This window comes from Mustela putorius, unplaced genomic scaffold (assembly GCF_011764305.1).
Source record: "Mustela putorius furo isolate JIRA1106 unplaced genomic scaffold, ASM1176430v1.1 tig00000765_pilon_pilon_pilon, whole genome shotgun sequence".
Taxonomy (NCBI): Eukaryota; Metazoa; Chordata; class Mammalia; order Carnivora; family Mustelidae; genus Mustela; species Mustela putorius.
Genome location: NW_025421470.1, coordinates 8,264,252 through 8,283,335, shown reverse-complemented (window position 1 = coordinate 8,283,335; position 19,084 = coordinate 8,264,252). Strand labels below are relative to the sequence as shown.

At 47.7% G+C, this 19,084-nt stretch overlaps 1 protein-coding gene across 2 annotated transcripts in view; it reads right to left on the bottom strand.

Moving 5' to 3' along the window:
• Positions 1-19,084, bottom strand: part of HLCS (holocarboxylase synthetase) — a 216,083-nt gene that overhangs the window by 3,853 nt on the left and 193,146 nt on the right. For both annotated transcript variants that reach the window (XM_004762146.3, XM_045084515.1), the window contains exons 7-10: positions 10,933-11,000; positions 9,355-9,515; positions 4,217-4,331; positions 1,559-1,772 (exon numbers count right to left, since the gene is read on the bottom strand). In XM_004762146.3, the coding sequence (XP_004762203.2) occupies positions 1,559-1,772; positions 4,217-4,331; positions 9,355-9,515; positions 10,933-11,000 (558 nt within the window). The remainder of the gene's footprint in view (positions 1-1,558; positions 1,773-4,216; positions 4,332-9,354; positions 9,516-10,932; positions 11,001-19,084) is intronic.

Sequence of the window (19,084 nt, the reverse complement as noted above, 5' to 3'; positions counted from 1 at the left end):
GAGCCAAAGGCAGAGGCTTAACCCATTGAGCCACCCAGGCACCCCTAACGCTGCTTCTTTTAATATTTTCCAAATTCACCTGTCAAGTCACATCCCTGTTAATAGTTTCTAAAATAGAGGGTACACCCCAGTGCTCCCCACCCCCCCTTATTTTCATTTGGAAGAATTTTAAACCTACAGAAAAGTCGAAGACACAGGACAAGGACCCCAGAATTCCCCTCCGCTTACATTCATACCAACTGAGAACATTCTCCATACTCGCTTTCTCTCTTCATGTGCACACACACACACACAGGCTTTTTTGCTGACATTTAAAAATAAGTTGCAGGCATCATGACACTTTATACTTAAACACTTCAGCATGTACCTCCTAAGAACAATCTCCCACAAAACCAGAATGCTATTATCACCCTCGAGAAGCTTAATCTCCATACAGTAACATCTAGCAGATAGTTCATGTTTAAATTTCCCCATTGCCCCATTAATATCATTTGTGGCGATTTCGGCTCATCCAGGAGCTAATTATGAATCACATTTTGCATTTAGTTGTCATGCCTCTTTACTCTCAAACAAACCTCCGACCTTTTTATTTTGTGTGTTTGAAGACCTGGATGTTTGTGATGTGTTAGCGGCCTACTGGTATCCACCACGCTTCTCAGGCTCCAAGTGCCCACCACCCCCCTAGAGCACGTGTTAAAACATGAATGTTCAGCCAGCCTCAGAGTTTCTGATTTAGGACGGTCCATTTCTAACAAGTTCCCAGGTGAAGGTGCTCCCATCCCCCTGGGGGATCTCACTTTGAAAATGGTTGTTATCTAGAATGTTCTAGAATTTTTTTTTTTTTTTTACAATGTTCTAGAATTTAACAAGTGTTTGTTTCCTCACGTTAGGCTCCACTTAAACATGCTGGAAAACTCTCAGGTGAGGCTGTGTCTTGCCCATAGCATCCCACCAGCAGGCACAGGATGTCAGTCCCCTACCCCCCCGCCCCCTCACCCCTGGTATTGCTGATGGTAACTGGCTTAACATGGTAGATGCCAGTTTTCTCCATCAGAAAGGTAAAAAATAATTATCTAGGGGTGCCTGGGTGTCTCAGTGGGTTAAAGCCTCTGCCTTCGGCTCAGGTCATGATCTCGGGTCCTTGGATCGAGGCCCGCATTGGGCTCTCTGCTCAGCAGGGAGCCTGCTTCCTCCTCTCTCTGCCTGCCTCTCTGCCTACTTGTGATCTCTGTCAAGTATATAAATAAAATCTTTAAAAAAAATTATCTAGGGGCACCTGAAGGGTGTGGTCGGTTAAGCGTCCAACTCTTGGTGTCAGCTCAGGTCGTGATGGCAGGGTTGTGGGATGGAGCCCCGTGCTGAGCTCCAAGCTTGGTGCAGAGTCTGCCTGAGACTCTCCCTTTCCCTCTGTGCCTCCCCCTGCTTGCGCATGCTCTCTCTCCAAAATAAATAAATCTTTTAAAAAAATTACCTAGATCTGTGTTTAATTTCCTGTTTTAGGATACTGAACAAGTCACTTAATGAAGACATTTTAAAAGGAAGATGGGCCAGCACTGACCTGTGTATCCAATACTTATAATAAAGGGGAAGGACGCCATTGGGCCCTTTGTCCTGAAAGGTGTCGATCAGTTTCTCCAGCACAGTCACAGTTCTGGCGATGAGACTGTCGGTTCTTAAGGGCTTCAGCTCTGCGTTGTGTTGCTTATTGTATTCTGTGATGAGATCATTGATGCAGATGGTGGGGTTGCTGTTACTCACGTTAAATCCGCAGCCTGCGCAAAAACAGTAGAAAAACATGAGCAGCTCAACGTACGGAGGGCGTCGCACGTTCCTCTCAACCCCCTGGAAGAAGTTCCAGCCTTTATAACTGCCTCTCTGCTTCCTTTCCCTTATTTCAAATTCACCATCTCTGGCCACTTAAAGAATGACTTATTGGGGCACCGGGGGCGGGGGGTGCTGCTGGTTGAGTGCCCAACTCTCAGCTCAGGTCGTGATCTCAGAGTCATGAGACTGAGCCCCACGTGGGGCTCCCCGTTCAATGCAGTGTCTGCTTAACGTTCTTTCTCCTTCTCCCTGTGCCCCATGCCCTGCGTCCTACTCTCGCTCTCTCCAATGAATGAATAACTCTTTAAAAAATAAATGAATGACTTGTGTCTTTGGGACCATCTTCCTTTTCATTGTTCCTTTATTATCCTTGTCCAAGGATTATCTTCATCCACCCCAACCTTGCTGCAGATCGGTTTGGTGTGTGTGGCGGGGGGAACCCAGCCAGATTCGATTCAGTCACACAGAAGCTCTGAACGGGGCAAAGCTCCTTGGAATGGCCTCTGATACAGTGCTTCCTGGGGTCTCGCCAAGAACTGTGGCTCTGCACCGAGCCCAAGAGAAAGTAAAACGTCCCATTTCTTTTCCGACTTGAATAACAAAACACATGCCTGAAAATACAGAATCTCCCTCAGGTCTTAAGGCATAAACTCTGGATTCAGAGATTTCAAACCTTGGTCATGGCATAACCCTAGAACACATCCTTTCCTGCGTGATCCTTGGAAGTCTTTGGTGCTAGGGTTACGCTGCTGGCAGGGGGCCAACCCATGTTCAGTGGCTCTTTCATAGGACTCCTAACCCAGAGCTCAGGAAAGGGAGTCACCAGCAGTGGGTCTGAATGGGCTCGTCTCCACTGTTACTTAATACCGCCATCCTCTCCAGGAGAGTGGGAGTCTTTGAGAAGCCAAACCTCGGTTTTCAACAGGGCCCTCAATCAACCTCAAAGAGGTCTTCCATAAGAAATGAAATATTGCAGGAACTAAGCAGTGAGACACTCTTGTTTTCAGTGCCTCTGAAACAAAAATTCCCTAAATCCTTGCCTCCGACAGAATGATGACATTTACAAGAACGGTGGAGAACAGTATTCTTCAGAAGATGTTCTGGGCCATTTTCAGTGTGAAGGGAAGGACTGATTGGCCTCAGTTTGCGGGGGCGGGGGCTTAAATATGCTGGCTATTAAAATATAAAGCAATGTAAATTACATCTGGAAAAAGAGAATAAGTAACTCCGGCAACAGGAAAGAATCGGCAATTCTTCATTTGTTCTCCAACAACACACAGTACTGGCACGTAAGGCATTCAATTAAGTGCATATGGTGCTGAAAAACCTCCCTTCTGTTCAGAAAATTCCGAGTCCTGGGGAAAACAGCCGCACTGACTACTGCCAACTCGGGCCATGTCTTTCCAAGGACAAGAGGGCACCCCTCCTGGAGAATGACTCTTTCCTCCTGTCCCCCATCACATCCCATGGCCTTAAGAATTGACATAAAAACCATGAATTCCCCCCTACAGGACCATGTTTCCTTTCCCCGACACTGACAGAAGCCATCCCCAGACCTCTCTGATATCTCTGGGCGCTGGCTCTGGAACATTTGCATCTAGCCTAGTGAATGCATTTAAAAATGGGACCCAGAGCTGGAGACTGAAGCAGCTGGCCCAGGATAACATTGCCAGTTGGTGGCAGAGCTGGAAACCAGCTTTGCACTTTCTGGCTGGTACTTCCCAAAGACACATCATCACACGTTTTCCTGCCCATTACTCATTTCTGAACAGTAAGTTCTCCCGGACATTAGGGAGAAGCTGAGAGTCAGAGGGGCAGGAGCCCAAGAACTTCTGAAACTGTGTCTGCATCCTTCTTGCCTGATGTGGATGTGCTGAGGGGAAACGGGATTCTGCACCTGACCTTCTGGTCTGACCTTGACCAGCCTGGAGCATCTTCTGAAGGTCAAATAACAAAAAACCAAAAAAGTCCAAAAACCCACACAACTTTTTCACGGCTGGGGAAGGTTCAATTGAGAATGCAAAAAGCACCAGCACCCCCGTCCTTGAAGTTAGCTTTCTTTTCTTATTACAAAATGGCATGTTAAATGTTTATTTTCACCACTTCTAATTTGACAAGAAGCCGGCGTGTGGAGAGGTGCAGGAAAAAGCCTTTTTGATGTGGTACCGATTTGGTGGTTTCCATGGCCAGAGACAAGAACGCTAAACCTCTGGACGGGGCTTTCAACCAATCTGGCCTGTTTTGCATACATATTGTGCTCCGTAACTCAAGAGTCAAAAGAAAAAGTAATCCCATATGATAATCCACTCCCCTCAAGGTAGTCATGTAGAAACCATTTTTGTTTTTGTTTTTCTTCATTGAAAAATGTGGACGAAAGGCTTTCACAACTCACCAATGAGTATATAAAATGTTTCTCCCAAAAGCGTCGAGTTAACCAGAACTCCACCAAGCTTCATGAGGTCACTGTAATAAATATCATTGGGCCATTTCACGCGTAGGTTGATATCCTAAAGGGAAATGTGCACGTTAATCAAGCCATCACGGGACACAAAGGGGCCGGGAGCAGTCATCCAGCTAAAAGGAAGATGAGTAGGAGACTCTGGAATCTTATGGAACATAGGATCTCATCCTTGCCTCTTGTTCTGATGGCCAGTCCCTTCTTTGGGACAATCCAGTGGTCAAGGACCACCTTGGGGCCAGGAGAGAGACCTACAGATGACACCTGGCATAATAAATCTGGCATTCTCGCCACAGCCCCGCACTCTCCATTATCCCAGGTCGGTGGCAACCATGAGCCCAGGAAGCCTAGTGGTACCATTTACCCAATGGTATTTGCTCCCCTTGGGTCTCTGTGTCTCGTTTTGGTAATTCTCACATTTCAAACTTTGCAGCCTTTGTATGGTGATCTGTGGTCTGCAGTGATGACTGGCTGAAGGTTCCGATGATGGTGACCATTTTGGGGCCATAACGTATCTTTTAATCAAGGTATGTAAGTACACTGTTTTTTGGACAGAATGCTATTACACACTTAATAGACCACGGTGTGGGGTAAATGTGACTTTTATATGCCTCAGGAGACCAAAACTCTATTGTGGTGATTTGGAACCGAACCTGCAATGTCTCCAAGGGGTCCCCATGTCAACAGCCACCCCCGCGGAGTGCCTGCTGTGTGCGGGCGGCAGGGTGCAGAAAGACCGAAATACGCGCAAGGTTCTTTTTCCTTAAGGAGCTCACGCTCAAGAGAGAAAGATGTCCCAAGTTAACCACTGTCACCAAGGGTGGGTAGAAATGTCTCAAGTAGAATCCGAGAGAGATACCGAGAAAGAACCTGGTTCACCAGGTTATCACCAAAGGCCTCAACCAACTGCCTACAGCCAACAGGTAACAGAATGGATTTGTTCTGAGGCTCGCTGCCTCTGTCTAGAAGCAAACCTGGGCAGTCCGGTCTGGGCCTCCCAGTCATGGTCACAGTGGAATGGTCCAAGGGCGGACACTGCCTTGAGCTGGGCACCCCCCCCAACCTCCACCTCCTGCTGCAAATCTTAAGCAGGGACACAGAGACTGACTGGGTGAGACCCAGTGGATGCCGGAGCTGCCGGGCCTCCAGGGCCTGGGGTTGGGAGCCAGGTAGGGCCATGTGTAGGGATAAGAAGAAAATCTGGAAGAAAGACACTCCGCGGAATAAACCAAAAGACTGCAGAATATCAGGTGGTCTCCGATCCCACAATGCTGGCTCTTCCTTCCCTGAGGGCCTGCCCGGCACTGAGCCCCACCTCAGCACTGGTCTGTAGGTTACTTAACCCAAACCCACGTGGCGGTACTAGTTTCACTTCTATTTAACAAGGAAGACACTGAAGCGGGGAGAGACTGGCCTGGCTTGCCTGAGGTTACACTCAGAAGCGGCAGAGCTGAGATTTGAACCCAGGGCTTTCTGATACCCCCGCCCACCCCCGCCATGTGCTTAACACTAGCTATGTAACCTGCTGCAACCAAGAAATTCCTTTCTTTCCCTCTAACAAAGCCTTCTTTGCATGGTGGCCAGACGGAATGCGTTTCTGTTCTTCAGAAGCTCATCTGCCTTAGCAGAGCGCTCTAGGTGGGAGAAGAAAGCAGAAAAAGTGTAAGTAAGCGGAGGGTGTGCACCAGGACCTGTAACCGGCAGGGAGTTTGGTGGTTTTTTCTGTGGTTGAACAGGGATCTCAGTGGGGGTGCCTGCTGCCACCTTGTCCCAGGGGATGCGGGGCAATACAGGAGGCGTTTCTGGTCACTCTCCCAGGTCCCTTTCTCTGTCCTCTCTTGCCCTTCTGGGTCACCCCCATGCCTAGCACGGTCCCTGCCCAGGCCTGGAAACTGCTCCCTCGGCATGGAAGCAGCAGCTCCGCTCTCTCTGGGCTGGTCCTGCCCCTGGGCACCTATTTTATTTCACATTTTCAGACCTAGTTAGTTAAAGATGCAGTTTATGGAATCGTGGGTTCTTGTGCACGTAAACAATGCCCTCTATTTCAAGACACAGAGAAAGGCTGCGTGCTTCTGTCTCACTATCTCAATCATTTATTCGAACAGCTGCAGCGGGCCTCCAGGCATATAGCACTGTGTTAGGCCCTTTGGAACAGGCAGAAAACTAATCCTGCGTTCAAATCGCTGGTTACTTTACAGGAGATGGCACAGGGACACGAATCACTCTGCTTCCGAGCGATCCATGCGAGACACCGTAAAAGCAGCTCAGAACTGCAAAATGCCCAAAGGTTACTCAGAGGAAGGAGTTTGTAGCCAGAGGTTTCTGGTAATGGCACCGGAGCTGGGCCTCCAGGGCAAACAGAACTTGCAGGGGCGGCGAGGAGCAGAAGCAGGAATGTGGGGGTGCAGGGCTCCAGGCGCCCGGCGGGGACCTCGCGGACAGAAGCAACTGCGGGACAGACAGCAGGCAACGCCACTCAGATTCTGGAAGGAACAGCAGGCGTTCCCGGGACACCAGCTCTGGTCCAGGGAGACGGTCACAATCTGTGTGCTGACAGGGACATCTGGCCAAGGACGTAAGAAAGGCAAACTCTATGCAACTGGGGCCTATTCCAACCATCCTGGAGCTGTACTGTGTCGGCCAGACGGCTCTGTCCAAAAGCAACACTGAGGGGGAGGGGAGGCTGGGGATGGGGTAACTGGGGGCATGGGCATTAAGGGGGGCACGTGACGGAATGAGCACTGGGTGTTGTAGGCAACTGATGAGTCACTACATTCTACCCCGGAAACTAATAATACAATATTTGTGCATTAAATTGAATTTAAATAAAACATTTTAGAAAATACTAAGAAAGTGAATGCTAAAAGTTCTCATTGCAAGGGGAGAAAATGCTTTTTTGGGTGACTTGATGCAGTAATTAGTCCCCAATATATGTATGCCAAGTCATTAGGCTGTACACCTCAAATTTACTCGGTAGAGTTTTGTTAATTCTATCTCAGTAAAACTGAAAGTAAAATAAAACCAGAATAAACCCAATCCCAAACCAAAGTCACACCACACAGGTGAGATTGAGCTGCACAAATGCAGAAACAGGACAGGAACCTGGGTGGGAGCTCCTCAAGGAGCAGGAGGAGGCATAACCCCCCCCTGCCACCCCCCTTCCCAGAGGGCAAGCTTCCCACCTCCCATCTCGCTGCCCACAGTGCCTGGCACAGCCTCCCGGCCCAGGAGGCGCTCAGAGAATGCTCGCTCAGTTAACATGTGAGGCTACAAGGTCACGATCAAAGCCAGGAAAAGCTAAACAGACTCACTGAAATTTTAAATTTTATTTATATATTTTTTTCTTGTTTCCTGCCATTTTTTTCATTTCCTTTTTTAAATTTAAATTCAATTAATTAACATAGTGTATATTATTAGTTTCAGAAGTAGAGTTCAGTGATTCATCAGTTTTATTGAACCCCCAGTGCTCATTATACCACATGCCCTCCTTAATGTCCATCACCCAGTCACCTCTTCCCCTACCTCCTCCCATAATTTTACTTTTTTAAAGAAGATAATAATGCTTTATAATAGTTTGCATGAAATGATTAATACTGTTTTTTGCATGCTTTTCTTAATATTCTTCTTTTTAGAATATAATGCTTTATGATACATGAAATTAATAAATTTTTTTGCATATTTTTCTTAGCATTGTTCTTTTTTAAAAAACTTATTCAAATTCAATTTAGTTAACATATAGTATACTCTTAGCTTCAGGAGTAGAATTAGTGATTCATCAGTTGCATATAACACTCAGCGCTTGAGGGTTGCTGGAGGGGAGTGGATGGGGGGATGGGGTAATTGGGTGATAGGCATTAAGGAGGGCACTTAACGTAAACTTCAAATTTTTAAAAAAGATTTTATTTATTTACTAATCAGAGAGAGTGAGCGAGCACAAGAAGGGGGAATGGCAGGCAGAGAAGCAGGCTTCCCGCTGAGCAGGAAGTCTGATGTGGGACTCGATCCCATGACCTGAGCCTAAGGCAGACGTTCAACCAACTAAGCCACCCAGGCAACCTGATGTAAATTTTAAATTATTTTCCTAAGACTAATGAACATGCTGCTAGGATTAAAAATACGTGCCCCATGACAGAACTTTATCTTCTCAACTGCCTTCTATGAGGCTGACCTGTGAAGGTGTGTGACAGCTGGAGAAGCCCAGGCCCTCCTGACATAGAGCACAAGGATGCTGAACCCTGCTATAAACGTCACATTCCAGCGTGCGTACCAGGGACTCCACGTGATCTGGGAAACACACACCCTAGTCCTACACACGGTGACCATGAGGCCACGACCACGTCGGATGGGAGGACAGCTTCCCTGTTAACACGAGGTCAGGCCCCTTTGAAAGTCATGATCTTAGCCTCTTGCTTCAGGAATTAATACTATAATTGTGTTCAGCTTGATGCAAGAAATGTAGGTGGGAGGGAGGCTGGGGAGGAACCTCCTTTTGATATTCACATGAAATTCGTCTAAGAAAACTACATTAATCGCCCTCTTCCTTGTCTCTTTCCTAATTGATGCAGAAGCATCGATGGCAATGATGAAGCAGGCACCTCTGTCCCTACGGTGGGGAGCAGACACCCCAAATGAACCCACATGTTCAACCTGGGTAGTCACAGACAAGAGCTGTTCTGCTGAGCACAGATGGTGCTAAATGAAGAGAGGGACTGAGAAGGCTGTTGAGCTCCACACGATAAGCCTTTTCACCAGAAGACACAACAGTGTGGATGTCAGTCTGATGTGCTTCAGTTAAAGGAGGGGGGAAAAAAAGAGGCTTGCCCTAAGATGCTCGAGCAACCTGACAGTAGCACAGAAAGGGAATTCTGGGAAATAAACCCATCCTGGTGAACCTGGAGCCACTCTAAGAGCTGACTGTGCTTTTAAAACTCCAGGAGCGAGGACTCTGCTGCCAGCTTGGCCAAGAGCCGCCTGCAACTCTACACGCAGGGTCATCTGGACACACCCACACACCAGCCCCAACTGAGATCTGCACCCAGGGTGGGTTTGCAGGGTGGGCGGATCTCACATACCTGGTACTCAGGGATGGACCTCACCGCCTCCACCACGGCCAGGGACATCAGATGCTGGACGAATGGGATCCTCTGTCCCAGCTGGGATCTCAGCGGGATGGAGATGAGCAGGGTGGACAGGGCACACCCCAAGGGGCTCAGCCAAGCGTTCGCTCCCCGCCCTGGAACACAGAGGTCCCCATCAGGAAAGCGGCCACCTCGCCCCGTGGACAGTCCCATGCACCGTGCCCGAAAACGGACTCCAGACTCAGAGCCCCACGTGTGATCAGCCCACACTGATGAAGATGCTTGGAGTTTCTGGGGCTGACTCCAGAACAGAGAAGCGTTTTAAAGTCTGGTGCTGTGTTGCTGAACGGTTTCTGGTAAGTCGTGGAGTGTTCTGCCTCAGTGAGCAGATCATTTACACTTTGATGATTCAAAGTCCTACAGGGTCTGAACATGACTGTGCGCTTAATTGTCACCATCTGGTAATGCCGGCAAAAACAGAGACAGCAGGGAAACCGGGCCGGGTCTGTCCTGGTCCAGGAGAGGTCCTGGACACCACAGTTTAGAAGTGACCCGTATTGTGGTGATGGTCCCACAACCCTGTGAAAATACTAAAGACCTCAGAATTGTATACTTTAATTGGGGGAACTGTATGGTCTGTGAGTTATATCTCACTGTTATACGGGGAGGAAGAAAGGAAGCAGACTTTAGAAAGTAATCTCTGATATTAACTCTCAGAGTTATTTTTCCAAAAATAGAAGAAAAGAAAATGCTCAAAATGAGAGGAAGTTCTTCTACATTCTTTTTTTTAACCATCTTGAGGCCCCCTACGCCACCCCAGCTTTGGATAAAATGAATTTTCTCTTTGAGTTATGTCCAAAAGACGTGTTCAAAGGAAAGAAGTGGGAAACAGTGAATTTCTTATTTCGTTCCTCCTTCTGAGAAAGGCATAAGAGCCTCTGAGAGTTAAAAGCACGTTTGGGTTGGCCTGGCACCACGGGGGCGGGGGCAGGGGGGCCGAGTGGCCCCCGAGCACAGAGTCTGCTTGTGGTTGGACCCCGGGTGGATTCTGGGAGGATGCGGGCTCTCCTTTCCGAGGGTCAGCAGGTGGCGGAAGCTGCGGGCAGCTTAGTGAAGGGGCACTGACCACTGGTCATGGACTTTGCCGTGCAGCTGGGGTGGGGGCTGGCAGACGAATGGGCTCTCCACGGGACACTCAACAGGGACCCAGAAGGCACCTCCCAGAGAACCTTCGGGCAAATAAATGTCTCTGTAACACAGTAACGATTCACACACTTGCAATGCTTACAATGTGTCTGAAAGAATTTACAAGATGTAGGTGACGGAATGTTAAAAGCATCCCCAGCGAATGTCCCGCCATTAATAACCATCCCGGTTCAAGAGAAAGCTTTAATTGTACCAAGACTCAGCCTTCTGATCAGTTTCCCTCCCTCTCCCTCGGGTCTGAAAACAAGCACTCCCGACCTGAGTCTTCTCCATGATCAGCTCACCCTCCCAATCGGGCAATCTGGCCGCGAGAGGCGCAGATTTTAGAAAACAGAACAACAGAAACAATGACAAAAGATGACTGACCTTTGCCCTGCGTTTGGCGGACTGCGATGGCTATTAACCCCATTTCCTGCGGGATCTCAAACATCAACCTGCAAACGGTGGGAAAGACTGGTCAGCCGGAACAGGGACACGACCGCGGAGCTTACAGACCCTGTTTGCACTCATCTGCAGGGGTGCGTGGGGAAGAAAAAGGGCCATTTCCCGGGTCTCAAGAGCTACTGACCCCATTCCCAGCCTCTAATAACAAAGGAGAAGAGACTAAGAAAACACCCTTGAATCAAAAAAAGAGTGGGGTTGGGGGTGCCCGCCTGAGCTGTTAGTTCATTTAAGATGTTTTTGACTGGGGGCACCTGGGTGGCTCAGTCCTTAAGCCGCTGCCTTTGGCTCAGGTCATGATCCCAGGGTCCTGGGATCGAACCCCACATCGGGTTCCTTGCTCAACAGGAAGCCTGCTTCCCCCCTCCCACTCCCCCCGCTTCTGTTCCCTCTCTCATGTGTCTCTCTGCCAAATAAATAAATAAAATCCTAAAAAGGAAAAAAAAAAAAAAGACGTTGTTCGATTCTATTTCTTTGGAATATCCTATTGATATTTCTTTCCCCCCTGATGTGGTGTCCCTTCTCCAAGTGACAACTAGCAGTTCCTGACATTTGTTTCTACTTACGGTGTGTTTCTGTCCGAACACTAGAACATAATCATAACAGAAGTTTCTGATTATTCAGAAAGCCAATATGGTGGCAATAAAGCCGTTTAAAAGATACACTATCCCTTGAGAACTAATTATGTTTTAACTATAGTAAATAAATCTACACCTTCTGAGAAGTCCGAGAACCTTGGATCATTTCAGGCTTGAGTTCTGCTTTTAAAATGGTTTCATTTAAAAGAATGCAAACTTCCCTTTGGGGATAGGTAGGAAAGTGCCTTGTATCTCCACCAAATGAGTCAACATTAACCTTTTTTTTTTTTCAGAAAAGGAAAGTGTGGGGGGCGGTGGGGGGGAAATCTCTCACACCGAGAATTTCCTTCCAGCTACTTTCTACATATTTTAAGTCTGCGTTGGGAAGGCTTTCCTGTGCATTCCCAGAAGGTCCTGACCAGGTCCTGAGCGGGCATGGTTCGTGGTAGGATTTATGAAACAAAGCAAAAATCAGGTTGGTCCACTGTCTGTGCAGGTGCTGGGGACTCTCTGAAATACTTTTGGGGGAGGGAAGAGCCGGGGGAGGGAGGAGAGAGAGACAGAGAGAAGGTATTTATAGGAAGCTCCCAATAAGTTTCCAGAGTTCTAAAGCACTCCCCGAGCAGAGGAGAAAGCGCCCTGAACCCCGATCTGGTGGTGGTTCTTCCGCTGCTCTCAGGGCTCAGGGTAGGGGGTGGGGGGGTCTACAAGGGGTAAGAGGAGAAGCACACTTACAAGCAGGGAACAACAACACAGTGCCTCCCTGCACACTGCCAGCCGGCAGAGCTCGGCACCGGCGCGTGCAGACCGTGGTCACAGGGAGCCCAGAAGACCCCCTCGCTTGCTAAGAGGAGCTGGGTGGGCCATGTCGGGCGGGGACGGCCGGTGCCACCGGCACGGGGCATTCCCAGCAAGCAGGCCTCCTGCCTACGCGTGCCAAGCCCACTTTCCTTGTGCAAGAAGCACAGCTCCAGAAGTATTTCTCTTGGACCCCATGAATAAGCCACTGACACCGGCCGTTCTTCTACATGGTTGAGCTCCAAGAATAAAGCGTCCTTTTCTTGGGCTGGACCAGCGGAAAACAGAAAAGGAATCTTTGTCTGTGCGGGGACGTAACACTGTCTTCTTGGAACCTCATGCTTTCCAGAAAGCTCCTTAAACCTCTCCTTCACCTGGGCTCCGAAGGCTGCGGGGGGTGCCGCTCATGCACTTTTCTAGGAGAGCGTGTGGGGGATGACTTAGCACGTTGTGAGCAGATTGCAAAAGCGCTCTCAATGGCAGGCCATCTAGGATGTTCTTTAAATAAACACGTAGACAGTCGTGTGCCCAGCCAGGGATGGTGATGGCGGAATGAGGCGAGGGGGTGGTGGGGGGGGTTGGTTTAGAAACCAAACACAGACTTCTAGAACAAAGAGAAATGATTAAGGGAACATATGCAGTCAACGGCCGGAGGTTTGGCAGCAGTTAACAGGGCATATTGATGAGAAGACGGAGTTTGTGCAGCTGAAGGCCAAGAGGAAATTTCTGCAGGGAGGGGACAGCGGGGGAGGGAGGGAAGCTCAGTTTGAGACAACTGGAGGCCACCAGATTGATTTGCGCTATCTGAGATAACTCCAGGGCCCAAACCACACGGCTCACGGTCAACAAAGAGGCATTTATGAACTTCACGAATTTTGCATTTCTGAAAATGAAGTCGCTGGAGTTTGCTTTAGCAGAAAGGAGACCCCAGATATGCCTTCCCACCCCGGCCTGCGGATGTTCTCACAAAAGGAAACAGAAAAAGGAAAAAAGAAAAAAGAAAAGAAAAGAAAAGAAAGAAGGGACACAGCAATCGGGTCCCTGCTGCTGTGGAGTTTCTTTTCTGGTTTGCGAAGGATGTGGAATGAGAGGTTTCGGAGACCGGCGATCAGTGCGCTCCCTCGAGTTTGCCAACGGGGCATGCGGGAAAAGGGCTCTGTCACTTTGCCAATGTGACCACTTTGGTTCCCGAGGACTTCACAGCAGCTAGTGGGTGCCCTGCCAACGGGAACACGCTCCATTTCACCAGGTGGCTGGAATAAAGCTTCAAGAATTAAGACGAAGCTAGAGGACAGGCCAGTAGGAACGTGTGTGAAGATTCTGAAGGAACAATTTAAACGCAGACCCAGGCGATCCACTGGGGGGAATTCGAACCCAAGGAAACAGTCCACATTCCCCACAGTGCTACGGACGTAAAAATGTGGGAATAACTTAAATGTTCAACAGGGAAACACTGAGTACGTTGTGGTAGGTGAGGTCAACCGAATAATTCACAGTCATTAAAAATGATAGTTATAGGGGCGCCTGGGTGGCTCAGTGGGTTAAGCCGCTGCCTTCGGCTCAGGTCATGATCTCAGGGTCCTGGGATCGAGCCCCGCATCGGGCTCTCTGCTCAGCAGGGAGCCTGCTTCCCTCTCTCTCTCTCTCTCTCTGCCTACTTGTGATCTCTGTCTGTCAAATAAATAAATAAAATCTTTAAAAAAAAAAATGATAGTTATATAAAAAATTTAAAAAAAAGATAGTTATGAGGAGCATGTGGGAAGAAAGGCTTGCAACACTCTGCTAAATTAAAAAACCTAAATATACAAAACGACATATACTTCTATTCCAGCTACATAAAACTCAGAGAAAAGGGAGGGAGAGAGATTTATTTAAGCTTCATTTATTATTTATTAGGCCTTATTATGATGATTTTTTTATTTTTATATGTTTATATTTTATTTAATTTTTATAAGATTTTATTTATTTATTTGACAGAGAGAGATCACAAGTAGGCAAAGAGGTGCCCCGATGATTTTTTATTTTAAAATTCCTTTAAGATTAAAAAAAAAAAATTTCTTTAAGATGATTGGTTATCCTTAGAAATTATTCCAAAAAATTCTGGCCAAAAAAAGCATGGTATTTAATGTTTAGAGATATTATTAGTAATTAATTCTTCATAAATATTTCTAAGAAAAGAACTAAAAGATCTGCTTTTAAATTAAATAAGACAGGGGTGCCTGGGTGACTCAGTGGGTTAAGCCTCTGCCTTCAGCTCAGGTCATGATCTCAGGGTCCTGGGATCCACCCCCGAATCGGGCTCTCTGCTCTGCGGGGAGCCTGCTTCCCCCTCTCTCTGCCTGCCTCTCTGCCTACTTGTGATCTCTCTCTCTCAAATAAATAAATAAAATCTTTTTAAAAAATTAAATTAAATAAGACAGTAAGAGTTATCTATAACACCCATTTTATTATGAGCAAAAGTATATTTGATAATATTAAGGAGTAGAAATTCTTAAAATCAATCTCTTCATTTACTTGCAACCAAAGCCTTAAAAATTTTATGCCTTCTGACCCAGTGACCATCTTTCCAGAAATGCATCCTGAGCAGTATTCAGACAGGGAAACAAAATAACTCAGGGGCACAACTGTTCATCACAGCCTCACAATGGGAAAAGCTGGAACAACATGAAAACCTCAGAGCATCGTCACATGAACACTATCCACTCGCCATCAGTGATACAGGCAAGAAGCCCACTGGACGCCGACAGGTGATTTAATCAGAAGGCAAAACCCTATTCACAGCATGGATCTAATGATGTCTCAAAATATACTTTTTTGAGTTGCTAAGAAATACAGCACAAGGGGCGCCTGGGTGGGTCAGTGGGTTAGGCATCTGCTTTCGCCTCAGGTCTTGATGTCGTGATCCGGGGGTCCTGGGATCGAGCCCTATGCTTAGCAGGGAGCCTGCTTCTCCCTCTCCCCCTGCTTGTGCTCTCACTCTCTTGAAAATAAATAAAATTTAAAAAAAAAATACAACACAGTATTAGCTCTGGTTATTTTGAGGAGTGTAATTATTTGGAAAACAAAACAAAAACAACCACCAACAACAGAAAAGTACAAAGCAGAAAATAAGTCCCCCTTCTCACTAAAAGTGTATTATCTTCTAAACTTTCTCCTCTTTTAAACAAATACACAGCTACGTTTTACAAACTTGGTTTCTGATGGTTAGCGCAGTTCCTCACTGTGGAGCTATGAAAATGATGCTGTATATGAGGTCCGGTTCCGGGCATTCTCATCACAATAAAGACGAACGCTTGGAAGTAGCACGTTTGGTCCCACTTATGTAAGCTGTTTCTTCCCATGTGCATTTCTAGAAGCACACAGGACACACGGCAGCATCCCCAGAAGGTGGACGTGGAACCAGCACATCGCGATTTCAATTTCTTCTTCACGTTGTCCCCTGTCATCTCTGGGGGGGGGGGGGAGATTTCAAGCAGCTTTTATTTTCTTCTTTATCCTTTTCTGGGTTTCCTAGTATTTCTACACTCGGGGTGCATTCATTTTACAACCAGGAAAAACGTTATTTTAAAAAAGATGTGTTTAAACTCAGCTTTGCTCTAAGTGGGTCAAGCACGCACCCGCCCGCTTCCTGGTTGAACAAGCTCATCTCTTTGGAGAGACGGAGTTTTGCGATGCAAGGGCAGCCCACGCGCTGGGTTTTTGCCAGGCTCGCTGCATGGACCCCCCCTCCCGCCCCCCGAAATGCACACGGTGCGCGTTCACTGGTGCCTGCCCCTCACTCCCCCTCCCTGGGGAGCCCGAGCCCGAGCCCGAGCCCTGCTGACAGGCTGAGTCTGCTCACTGTTCCTGCACAGATGGCCTCCCGGCTGGGGAGGCGGCGGGCCCGAGGCCGCCGGCATCCTTGGGCCATGGAGGAGCTTCATCAACTCGTGTTCTTACGCACAGGCTGTGTCTTTTCTTTGATATCTTTCCCCCTGGGAGTTTCAGCTCTGGCATCTCCTTTATTCTTGGTGTTCACAAAGACACACTGTCAGACAGCACCCCCCACCCGCCATGCTTTCTGTGATAAAGAACCCAGTTAAGAGCGTAGGGATGAGGCAGGAGGAGAACCCAGAAAGTGAGACGTTTATAAGTCCCTATTTCTGATTTTTAATTTTTAAAGACTTTCCTGGAAGATAAATCCCGCTATTCATAACCCCACTGACACCTACGTAGTTCAAAGGAAACAGCGCTAGATCTCATTTCAGAAATTTTTAAAAAATATATGACATGGCAAACGCCAACCATCATATTCAGGCAGTACTTTTTTTAAAGTTAAAAAGCTAAAATTTCAAAGATATTTTTGTTTTTAAAAAGTTGGATTCTATCCATGCAATCGGTTTTTGTTTTTTTTTTTTTTTTTTAATTTTAAAGCTGCCTTCAATGTAAGACTGTTCAGCACTGATTTTTTAGGGAAAAAAGCACAGCGGCTTTTGTAACACCTCGGGAGCGTGGAGCGTGGAGGGCTCTGGATGCCGCAGTGACTTCTGAACGGGCAGCGAGGCGTGTGGGTGCAAAGCTGGGGTTGACAGTCCCAAGGAAGCACAGTGCCACCCAGGGACCTGGAGATGTTGGGGGAGTAGGAGGGAATCCTGGCAGGAAAGGACTGGTTCCCCAGGAACTTTGCAAACACCCCAGCAGAGCACACAGGGAATCAGATCAAGATTCAAATTCAAATCCCAGCGTTGGTGAAACTGACATCGAGGACGGGGCTCCCCCTCTCTAAATCTCTCGGGTCACTCGGGAAACGGAACATTTCTTCTGGTTTCCGTAAGAAGGAAACAGAATACAGATGGGGGGTTGGCACTAGGTGGGTGCTTAAACATAGAGCTTTCTCTTTGTTGCGTGGATCCTAGAACTTCCTGCTGTCAGAAGACCTCCCGTGACTCTTTCCTGGGCTTAAAGAAGACTGGTGGTCAGGAAGAGGGGGGAGCAGTGGAATGTGTGCGTGTTTTAGGACTCTGCAAAAATGCTAGAAATAATGCACACACACCCCCATTCTTATCTAGACATGCACTGGCATCTGCACACGGGGCTACAAAGCATTTAGACTGACACTGGTAATTGCGGTTGGAAAATATTCCCTTTCAGTTCTCGGGTCTCTGAATCCCCTCAGTGAAGCTATAAGCTGTTGGCTGAACTAGCTATTTGGCTGAATTTTACTTATTTATTTATAAGGTGGGTTTTGTTTGTTTGTTTGTTTTTTGTTTTTTTAATTTGAAAGAGAGAGAAATCACAAGTAGGGGGAGTAGCAGAGGGAGAGGGAAGCAGGCTCCCTGCTGAGCAGGTAGCCCAAGGTGGGGCTCCATCCCGGGACCAGGGGTTCATGACCTGAGCTGAATGCAGACACTCTACAACTGAGCCACGCAGGCGTCCCTAATGGGCTGACTATTTAAAGACAGCACTTTCTTTAGGTGATCACTTGCCATTAATTTTGGCGGCTGACGTACAAAGGCACAAAATACGGCGGTTTGGTTAACATATTCTTCCCTTATCTTCTGGCTTTGACATTTAAAGCTCTAACAACCTGTTAGCAGTCCACTCTAGGAATACTGTAAATAAATACACTTTACATCCTGTTCACTGTCCCCTTTCTTGCTGTTCAACTGTAGGCAAAATGGGAATTTGGACGATCCCCCTCTGGGACCCCCCAGAAGCAAAGGCCCCACCGGTACCTCTGTTGAAGGAGGCCGGTGGGTTGGACCCTCTGGTGGAGATGCTGTTTAATTCCCATATCTCCTAGCATGGCAACCACTCCCGGCTCTTCCGCTAACATTCCCCCGCTCCCACATCATGATGGAACCTCCACTACTAAATCATTTCATGGCTCGCATGGATCCAGCATTCAGAACGGGGCAACTGTCTAGCAGACCAAGCATTTATTGATGCTGGTCAGTATTATTCAATCCAGATGAACACACACCACTATGTCTTATCCCGACATTGGACCTGAGCATCACCTCTTTCTACCTCTGATACAGTTACAGAATTTGCAGGTGGACAGGAGGCTATGTATTTAGAGACTGTCACAGCACCGACAGCTATGACCTTGACCGTGTCCAACAGCGGTCCCGACCCTAGATCCTCTCCTCCTGGACGCCAGCCTTCCCTGTACAACCAAATGCAGGAACTCCAAGACGATATGCTAAGCCCTCCACTGAGTTACAGGATCTTCTCAACCCACCACTTGGGCCAATCAGAGTGCATCCCCTGCAGCTGGATGTGGAGGGGTTCCCCACGGAGCGTGTCCACAGCCATCGCCACGAGACGTCTACCCCAAGAGAGGGCCTTCTGCTGGGAGGCAGGGCTGCCAGCTCAGGAGACAGACGCTGGTGCTTCTTGAGCACGTGGCGAGCCGACATCTGGGAACCGCTTTCCTGCAGGCACTGGGTAGACTTTCAACATATGAGGAATTCCAACATGACTCTCCCTTGGCACCCAGATTTCCCAAATATTCACTCCTCACCACACAGGTTGCTCCGTCTGTCTGTCTGTCCCTCATTTTTCTGCCCTGAGCTATGTGAGTTGCAGCCATCACATCTCTTTATCCCTCTGTATGTCCGTGTGTCTTTCCTAAAAATTAAGGGCTTATTCCACGTAATCAGAGTACAGTGATCAAAATCGGGAACTTCATACTGTGATCTAACACTATTATCTAATCT